This window comes from Triticum dicoccoides, chromosome 2A, assembly GCF_002162155.2.
Source record: "Triticum dicoccoides isolate Atlit2015 ecotype Zavitan chromosome 2A, WEW_v2.0, whole genome shotgun sequence".
NCBI lineage: Eukaryota > Viridiplantae > Streptophyta > Magnoliopsida > Poales > Poaceae > Triticum > Triticum dicoccoides.
In genome coordinates this window covers 155612691-155622912 of record NC_041382.1, presented here as the reverse complement: position 1 = coordinate 155622912, position 10222 = coordinate 155612691, and the positions used below count along the sequence as shown (strand labels likewise).

Here is a 10222-nt window from a genome sequence, read left to right as displayed (position 1 = left end):
GATGTCATTAATAACGGGATCACATCATTAGGAGAATGATGTGATGGACAAGACCCAATCCTAAGCATAGCACAAGATCGTGTAGTTCGTTTGCTAGAGCTTTTCCAATGTCAAGTATCATTTCCTTAGACCATGAGATCATGTAACTCCCGGATGCCGTAGAAGTGCTTTGGGTGTACCAAACGTCACAACGTAACTGGGTGACTATAAAGGTATACTACAGGTATCCCGAAAGTATATGTTGGGTTGACACGGATCGAGACTGGAATTTGTCACTCCGTATGACGGAGAGGTATCTCTAGGCCCACTCGGTAATGCATCATCATAATGAGCTCAATGTGACCAAGTGTTTGGTCACGGGATCATGTATTACGGTACGAGTAAAGTGACTTGCCGGTAACGAGATTGAACGAGGTATTGGGATACCGATGATCGAATCTCGGGCAAGTAACGTACCGATTGACAAAGGGAATTGAATACGGGATTGATTGAATCCTCGACATCGTGGTTCATCCGATGATATCATCATGGAACATGTGGGAGCCAACATGGGTATCTAGATCCCGCTGTTGGTTATTGACCGGAAAGTTGTCTCGGTCATGTCTGCATGTCTCCCGAACCTGTAGGGTCTACACACTTAAGGTTCGGTGACGCTAGGGTTGTAGAGATATTAGTATGCGGTAACCCGAAAGTGGTTCGGAGTCCCGGATGAGATCCCGAACGTCACGAGGAGTTCCGGAATGGTCCGGAGGTGAAGATTTATATATAGGAAGTCCAGTTTCGGCCATCGGAAAAGTTTCGGGGGTAATCGGTATTGTACCGGGACCACCGGAAGGGTCCCGGGGGTCCACCGGGTGGGGTCACCTATCCCAGAGGGCCCCATGGGCTGAAGTGGGAGGGGAACCAGCCCCAAGTGGGCTGGTGCGCCCCCCATGGGCCTCCCCCTGCGCCTAGGGTTGGAAACCCTAGGGGTGGGGGGCGCCCCACTTGACTTGGGGGCAAGCCCCCCTTGGCCGCCCCCCCCCCTTGGAGATTGGATCTCCTAGGGCCGGCGCCCCCCCTAGGGGCCCTATATATAGTGGGGGGAGGGAGGGCAGCCGCACCAAGTCTCTGACGCCTTCCTCTCCTCACGTAACACCTCTCTCTCTCTCGTTGGAGCTTGGCGAAGCCCTGCCGAGATCACCGTTGCTTCCACCATCACGTCGTCGTGCTGCTGGATCTCCATCAACCTCTCCTTCCCCTTGCTGGATCAAGAAGGAGGAGACGTCTTCCCAACCGTACGTGTGTTGAACGCGGAGGTGCCGTCCGTTCGGCGCTAGGTCATCGGTGATTTGGATCACGACGAGTACAACTCCATCAACCCCGTTCTCTTGAGCGCTTCCGTTCGCGATCTACAAGGGTATGTAGATGCACTCCCCTCTCCCTCGTTGCTAGATGACTCCATAGATTGATCTTGGTGATGCGTAGAAAATTTTAAAATTCTGCTACGTTCCCCAACACCGCGTTCATCTATTCATACCAACCTTGGTAAAGATCTTGAAGCTTACATTGAGAAGACAAATCGGCCTGGATTGCTCACTGCAGGTAGCCTCCACGTGGAATAGTTGTAAGTCACCTCGAACAAGTCCTGGAACAAAGGCAGAATATCTTCCTTCATTATATGCCAGCATCGCTTATAAAATTCCGTCGGGAACCCATTCGGTCCGGGGGCTTTATTTTGTTTCATTTGTGTTATTGCATCAAACACCTCTTTCTTAGTGAACGGAGTAGACAACACCTCATTCTCGTCGGAGCTGAGCTAAGGTATATCCCAGATCGCGCTCTCATCTAGAGACACAAAATTTTCTTCGGGTGCTTTGAAAAGCTTCTTATAATAATTAGAGATGTGCAGTTTGAGGTTTTCATGCCCTACAATTGCACCTCATATGTACGTACATGACGCGAGCTATTGACACAAACTGAAGGATAGGCAAAGTGTAGAGCTAGACACGAAGAGTACAAGAGTTTTTGGTAGCCCCCGCAAAAAAAAAAGAGTCTTTGGTAGTAAAAAAAGAGTAGAAGAGTTTAATTTTGGAGTCTGGTTTGTATCCCTTCCGAATCCTGTAGCTTTCTTTTTCTTTTTAACTTCCGGCTGGGGAGATATGTTCCTTGTATAAATATAGTACTGGAGTACATAACAGGGGATCTTCTAATCATAATAACGTGCCACGCTTCAAATTGGGATCTTCTAATCATAATTTCGCTTGACGTTGGATCTTCGATCCTGCGTTAACCGTGAGTATGGAGCTGGACAATTATTACGAAACAATCCACAAGAGGGACATATTTATGTTCTTGTTTGGACTAGGTACGCTCTTCTCCTTGTTGCTCCTATAAGATTTCCACTATATCAACTCGTGTATAACTTTCCTTCGTTGAAACTTGCAAATTAACTAGCCGCGGGTTTCATGTTCGGCGTGTCTTTTATGCTGGATAACCCTGCAACCGACTACTACTCTGTCAATCTCACCGGCGTCACCGCTTCGTCAACGACCTCGCCGCCGGCGCTCAACTTTACTCTCCACGTCGAGAACAAAGGTTTGGTGTTCGAAAACTGCTTCAGCCACGGGCAAGCGGCCGTGTCGTACGCCGGCGTTGTCATCGGAGAAGGGCCTGTGCCGGGCGTGTGCGCAGAGCCGGGAAGGAAGGGAACCGCGGAGGTGACGGCCCTGGCGCACGGCGGCGGCGGAGGAGCGCCGCTGTCGGACAGCCAGAGGAAGCGCCTGGAGTCCGAGATGCGGTCGGGATCTGCAGAGTTTGACGTGGAAGCCAAGCTGTTCCGCGATGGCCACATAAGGGGCCCCGTCGTGCTGTGGTGCAAACTCGGACTGCAAGAGTTGCAGCAGCCTTCGGATTGCAAGTCTTTCACTGATTTGGGACGCAGGGCCATGGAGCAATTTTGGATATGAACATGCTGCGATCTGGCCGATCCTACACGCGTCTCTGCAACAAATTTTCAATCACCAATTATGTATGCTTAATCAGTTGGGATGTAAAGTTTAAGTTTATCTTGAACCATTAACTGTTGTGTTTGGTCCAATTTATTTGAAACCGAGGCAAAAGATATGTCCCATGAATTAATTGATCAGAAGAGAGTTTTTCAGTTAATTAACGAAAACCAGGTAAAAACCATGATAATCCGCTGAGCACACATAATACCTCACACACACACCTCCAGGTGGTCCGCATTGTCTGAGTCTGACGTGGCAAACGTTCGGACTCCCCAGTTTGATCCTAGTTTGTGAGATTTCAAACGTGTCCGGACAAATTTGGTGACGGTCAATGGATGACCCTTAAATCTCTACACTGTCCAGTCCATACATTTGCGGGTGATTGGTGACGCGGATTGGAGTTGCCCTAAACTCGGACGGATGAAGTAGCTTTGTACAGAAAAATGATGATTATGTACAGAAGTAAGACGGTTTAATCTACAAAGTGAGATGGCCGTATGGCATAACAAGAATATACTGTCAACCAAATCGCAACTACAGCACTGCATCAGAACGAGTAGGGAATTCAAGGCCTTGAATTGTAGCAATGTTTTGCAGATCCTCGGTACAGTACATAGGAAGAAACCAGAGCAACTTGTTGGTGCCAAATACCTGCAGTACACAATATTTCAGAAGGTTCGTATGGAATTAAGGAGCTCGGACGAACGGAAATGCAGGTAAAATACCTGCTCCAAGTTTTTTCTCCATCCTAGGTCATACTCCCATGAGCATGTTTTCTTTCGCTCGTATACCTGGAATTAGTATATAACCAGTACAAAAAAGCATATCATTTGGGCATGCCAGCAGCAGCAAGTCACTGTACAACCAAAATCTCATTATTCTTGCAAGAAATTCAAGCTGAAACCTAGATTGTTTTTGTACTGTTGAACCAGTGAGTTTTTTTTTTAACTACAAAATGAAGGTCATGAATTACTAGGTTATCAAGTACTCCCTCCGTCTCAAAATAAGTGTCTCAACTTTGCACTAACTTTAGTGCAAAGTTGTACTGAAGTTAAGACACTTATTTTGGGACGGAGGGAGTACCATTAATGAGCTACATGGTATTATTTGAACAGGTGTGTGATGTCAGTTGGTTACACGACCTGAAGATCAACCAGTAACTCCGAATAAATGCAAAACGAAGTTTAACAGTTCAATCAAGGAATTAGTGTACTTATGAACAGTGGCAAGCAGGAAACCAAAAGTATTCACATTACAAATCCTTTACCTCGATAGAAGTCGTATTACTGGCAGCAAGAGACGTGTGCATGCATATGAAGCAAAGGAGGCTCAGCGCAAACGCCAAATTTAGAACTGCAGTAAAACCGTAGGAGTAGGGTAAGTTCAACCACACACCTTTAAGGTAAGTTTGAAAGGAAGAGGCTTACCGAAAGCAAGAAATAGAATGGCAATATCACCAGCTGAGCTGGGGCGCCTACTTCCATCATGAAAGAAGATAATAAAGCTTGGAAGTAGCACCAATGTATCCAGCACAGTCTCGAGGAAAGTATACACCTATAATGAAAAGAGAGTGCACTTTAAAAAAATAAGTAGTACGGAAGCTAAAGAAGCAGGTTGAGAAATGATTATAGGAAGTGTAGCAAGAAGACAATTGACAGGAAACATAATTATAAGTAACTTGTGTAGTAGTTTGTTTGTGCCCTTATGAGTCGTAAGGCTCGTTATGCTTATGCCCAACACTTATATGTGGCTGAAGCCAGACAGAGTCCCAGCACAGAGAACAGAGTACAGCTGTCGTTAGATTTGGTAAGTTAGCACTTATAACACAAGACAACGTTGAAGGTTTTCGTTAAAGCTTTTTCATGTCTTTCTGTTTTTAAAATCAATGTATACTTCCGTGTCTTTTCTTGCTACCTACAGTTTGAAAAATAAATACAGATGAGCAAGTCCAACAATCCTAAATATGCAAATTCTGGTAATAATTGTGCATGAACCTATCAGATAATATCACCACAAATATGGAAGTGCATATTGTCATCGAGGAAACAACACACAAATATGGGGCTAAAAGCCTACAACATGATATCAAGCCAATAGGTGGCATAAATTTGTTGAATGAGCCTGAAAAGGCAAACCACATACTCTAAGATACTAGAAAAAACACAACTATGTGGCTACAAAATGGAAACAAGCCAATTGGTGGCATAAACTCTCTGAGAAGTTTTAGCAATACTGATTTATAATTTTGTGTTACATTATGGTAGTATTTGGTGAAAATCTGCTTGGAGAGCATCATTTTTAGTTATTCTGCTATTTTGAAGTGTTTTTCTAGAAAAACTAGCAATTGGCAGTTTCGTTAAAGCATGACCTAGGCCAAAAAGGTTTAGGTGGTTAGCCCATAAAATAGTTCAACCACTTTTGCTTACAGGCAAGATCCAAACAACCCGTAAGGCCTAGTTTGCCTGTTTGGACATCAGGTTCTCATCAAAATAAGATAAGGTAGATTTAGGGCCAAAAAATAAAAATCTAAAATCTGTTCCGTTATGGCATGACAGAACTAGTATATCCCACAACAAAAATATATGCCTGCGAAATCACCCTAGCATGGTTTTCATACAAGTCCAGAACAAGTATAAGAGACTAGCTTACTAATACAAAATATTTTCACTACACCCAATCCTAACCGAACAGCAACTTAAAATCTTGCTGAAGTTTATATGAAAATGCGCTCTCAAAAAACAACTATACACTATCCGAGATTAATTTCCCAAGAAGTGTTCCAATAATCAATTTACCAATGAGTGTTCCAATCCTACCAGGAAAAGGAGAAAATACTTGTAATTCCTTGCTCCGACACAATTTACTACCCAAACACAGTGATGATCCATTTTTAGTACGCATCTGTCACCTACAGAGTCAAATACAAAGGTCACAATAAGAATGTAATAGAAGGGATAGATGACTTTCATGCATTTATGAGTAACTATAAAAGAAAAAGCACACAAGCTGCACACAAACTATGCAAGAACTTTCTTGTGCTTTTCATTAGGTATTTCTGTAGCAACTTTACAGATCACCCTTTCGTGGGCTGCTTTTGGCATTGTGGTGGATTAATGATAATCCACCTTACCTTTCCAGCTTTTGTCTATTTTACCTTTTGTTTAAATCAATTTATCCCTACTTACGCAACTATTTTTCCATAGCAGATTATAAATTAAGTTCGGCGGAATACAGTTCAGCAACCGCAAACTGACCGTTGTTCATTGAAAGTAACACCAGTACTAAAGCCACATTCAATCTAGTTCAGGGACCATAATCCGGCACTTGCAAGATCATTCGCATCATAACCAACAATATATATTGGATGACAAACATCATTTTTCCTGAAGTATGAAGGTTGGTTTGAAACAGTGGCATTCCCTATTATAAATTAATTGACACCATGAAGAAGGCTGACTTACAGATAGAACAGTGATGGCAACGTGGAGGTTTGCCATTTTGACAACGAGAGCAATATCTAGGCGCATGTCCTTGCTCCTCTGAAGTGGATGGAGGATTCACACAATCTGTAGCGACATTATTTGATATGGTGCTACTGTTGTTCGCATACATACCATCCTCTTCAGAAGCATGTCTCCAGTTTTCAGGTACAGCTCCAGGATTCGTAAAAACAACCATAAAGTAGCACCATAGCATCATTATAAGCTGCAGAAGAAACAAGAACCCTGAAGAAATTTAAACAAAACAGAAACAAACACAATCATGGCCTGATTTTCTCATTTAAAGAAAAGAGAAGTCCATGATAGCAAGTAATGTAAGGCGCTATGGTGAATAATTCAGTCTAATTGGAAGAAACCAACACATCTTTTGTCATGCTCAATATCTCGAACCGAAAATCTAAAAGCTACTCCCTCCGTTCCTAAATATAAGCCTTTTAGAGATTCCAATACGGACTACATACGGAGCAAAATGAGTGAATCTACACTCTAAAATATGACTATACATCTGTATGTAGTCCGTACTGAGATCTCTAAAAAGGCTTATATTTAGAAACGGAGGGAGTACTAAATACAGTTTGGTGAATAACAAGAATAGAGGCTCAAAATATCACGTCTAGGTATTATCGTCAGATATGGTTCGATCTATATGCTACTGACTTGTTTGACCATAATATATCTATCAATCGCTTGAAGCATGAAAAAAATAGTTGAATAAGAGTATAACCATTGCATGAGGTGATGTTCTTATATATTTGAGTTGCTCAATGCACAAAGTCAACAATAAGAAAGGGCCCTTAAAAAGTAATTTCGAAGGATATACAGTATTTCTTGAGACATAATTTGTTCTGATGCTGGAGCATACGCATCTATCATGTGTTAATCCGAAAGACATTAATGATATGTAACATGAATTAAGATCCATATTGCACAATTAGCTGCTCGCACAAATGACTAAGCTGCCTTGCAGTTGAAGGAAAAACAGAGGCCACTACCTAGCACCACATGACTCCTCAAGGTATACTGAAATTAGATGGTAAGAGAGACAGGGTGGCGGCGTTTACAAGGAGGTGGAAGGCGGCGAGGACGAAAGCTGCCGCCGCTACGGAGCCTCCGCTGCCCCCGCGTAGGAGCAGTGGGCCCCAGGCGTAGACGACGACGGCGTAGTAGGAGGCGGCGACGATGGCGGCGACGAGCGCCAGCATGAGGTACCCCAGAACCCGCAGCCCCGCACACGCGCGGAACGGATTCACCCGCCTCAGGCACTCCATGCCGTCTGGCCCGCCGGGGGGGCGGCCGGCGGGGCGGGGGAAGCGGCGCTGGCGGCTCGCGTGCGAGGCGGGGTTTGGTGCGCCGGAGTGTACTGCAAGCTGCTGCCCAACCTGTTGCGGTCAGGGCTGGTGGGCCTGCATTGTCGGCGGCTTGGAGCGCAGGGCGAAGTGGCCTGCAGCTCGGCCTCGACGTGCCGTGACTGTGCGAATATTTGCTTTGCCGAGATGACGACGGGTCCCGCTGGCTGCGACACGGCAGCGACCGCTTGGTTGGGTCTCGTGACTCGTCGTAGCGGCGGGTCGGTTCGTGTCGTTGTTTTGCGAAGATGAGCGTGCCCACTCATGTCCGTATCCCAGCTCGTGTCTTCGTTCACCTTTGCGCAAAGGTTAGCCTTTGCTTCCGGAGATCTAGTCACATCTCAAGTTCCCTCTTCCAGCCCTCAATCATTATGGTGGAAAGCTATGAAACAAGCTTCTGCATATCCAATTTGATTGTGTTGGAAATATGAGTAAGTTACTATGAGATTTAATCCGAATAATTAGAAGATAAATCATGACTACAATAGTAAAGATTAAACTAATCATGCAAACTAGCATAGCAGATGAACAGATAACATCAAAGGCACATACTAGAAACATGAATTCTACCACGATCTCGAACAGGAAAAATAGAATCACATACGGTGCAGCGGGAGCAGCACCGCCGGCGTTGACGTTGTCGTCCATGTCGTCGAGGATGAGATTGCCGAGGTCGGGGAAGAAGTCGTCGTTCGCGAAGTCGTCGCTGCCAGCAGTCGCGCGAGTGCGCTTCCCCAAAACCTGATCGCCCCTTTCCCGTACCGGATCACGAGAGGCGGGGTTCCGGAGGCCTGCTGTCCCTTCTCTCGGTGCACGCCGAAAGGAGGGATGGAGAAGACTTGCTTGGCGGCGCAATGATCTGAAACGGTGGTGAGAAACCATACGAAGCGGCGGCGGCTAGGGTAGACGTCTGCCTGACTATATAGTGCGGGCCGGATAGGTCGTGGGAGTAAACCCCACATCCAAGTCATCACGATCCAAAAGAATCGGAAACGGTTCAGTAATTAACGCGTTTATTAATTATTAATTAATAACTCATTAATTTTTCCCGAGCAGCAAAAATATAGACAACGTGCATAGCTCTGTCCTCGGCTCAGCTCAATCCCGCAACCCGCGGCGCGGCGCGACGCGGCGCGACATGACGAGGCGTGGCGTGGCGAGGCGAGCGAGTAGGTCTCCTCTTCTCATGCTCATACAAGTGGTAGAAGAGCTCACCTTATAAAAAGGTGCAACTCTCTCTCAACTTCCGAGGTGGGACTAAACTTTAGCCTCACTCACTCCACTCACATGTGTGCATGAATAGGCCAAGCGAATTTCAGAATTTTAGTTGGGCTTTGGGCCAAAGGCCAACTAGCAAAATTCCAACAATCCCCCACAAAGTCTTATTGGCACATCTCATCATTTAGTTTCAAAACATTGTTTATATACCGGTGCTTAGTGAAGACTGTGAAGTTGAACTTCTACTTAGAGATTTATGCTACACTAGATCACAACTTGAATAGTGAACTATGCCTTGCACTACAAGTTTTCTGCGATACTAGTTTCACACAAATTCTTGACCGATACTGGGCTGCCGCAAGGCTTCCCGCGGGTGGAGCGTATACGTCATACTCCAGGGCCTTTTCATGAATTTATTAGAGACATCCAATTCTCACAGACTGCGACGTTAACAGTCAAATTCATATGGATGTGTTCCTCAGAAGATGTTCTGCAGGACAACATCTCTGCTTACCCGAATAAGCCACTTGAAACACATTAAATAAGTATCAACCTGCCATGTAGATCAGGAAAGTATTGCATCTTCATGGAGTGAGATAGGTAATATAAGGATACTCTCCTCCCAGCTGACCAATAGCTTGTCTTTCACTTCTACTTCACGGGCGATCACATAAAATGGGTTACCACTATGGACAACTCATGCGGTGGGTCTCAGACCCATCTCTATCGATGCATTATCTATCACATTACGTGGTAGACCCTTTGTGAAGGGATCTGCCAAATTTTTCGACGTTTGGATATAATCCAACGTAATAACTCCGGAGTTCCTCAATTTTCTGACAGATTTCAGTCTCCTCTTCACATGCCTTGAGGACTTCATATTGTCCTTTGAACTATTTATTTTGACGATCACAATTTGATTATCACAGTTCATTAGGATGGGGGTATTGGTTTTTCAACCATAGGTAAGTCCATCAAGAGTTCACGAAGCCACTCTGCTTCAACAGTGGCAGTGTCTAATGTTGTGAGTTCTGCTTCCATAGTTGACCTAGTTAAGATGGTCTGCTTGCAAGACTTTTAGAAAACAGCGCCACCACCAAGTGTGAAAACATAACCACTTATGGCCTTAATCTCATCAGCATCAGATATCCAGTTTGAGTCACTATAA

At 44.9% G+C, this 10222-nt stretch overlaps 1 protein-coding gene across 1 annotated transcript; it reads right to left on the bottom strand.

Annotated features, from left to right (window-relative positions):
• Positions 1 to 3281: 3281 nt before the first annotated feature.
• On the bottom strand, positions 3282 to 7956 carry LOC119353957 (probable protein S-acyltransferase 12). Its single transcript, XM_037620660.1, has 7 exons — positions 7552 to 7956; positions 6452 to 6695; positions 5807 to 5898; positions 4418 to 4544; positions 4258 to 4343; positions 3716 to 3781; positions 3282 to 3641 (listed from the first exon to the last, which is right to left on the bottom strand). Exons 1-7 carry the CDS (start codon positions 7756 to 7758, stop codon positions 3525 to 3527), a joined length of 939 nt encoding a protein of 312 aa, XP_037476557.1. The 5' UTR covers positions 7759 to 7956; the 3' UTR covers positions 3282 to 3524.
• Between the last annotated feature and the right edge of the window lie 2266 nt (positions 7957 to 10222).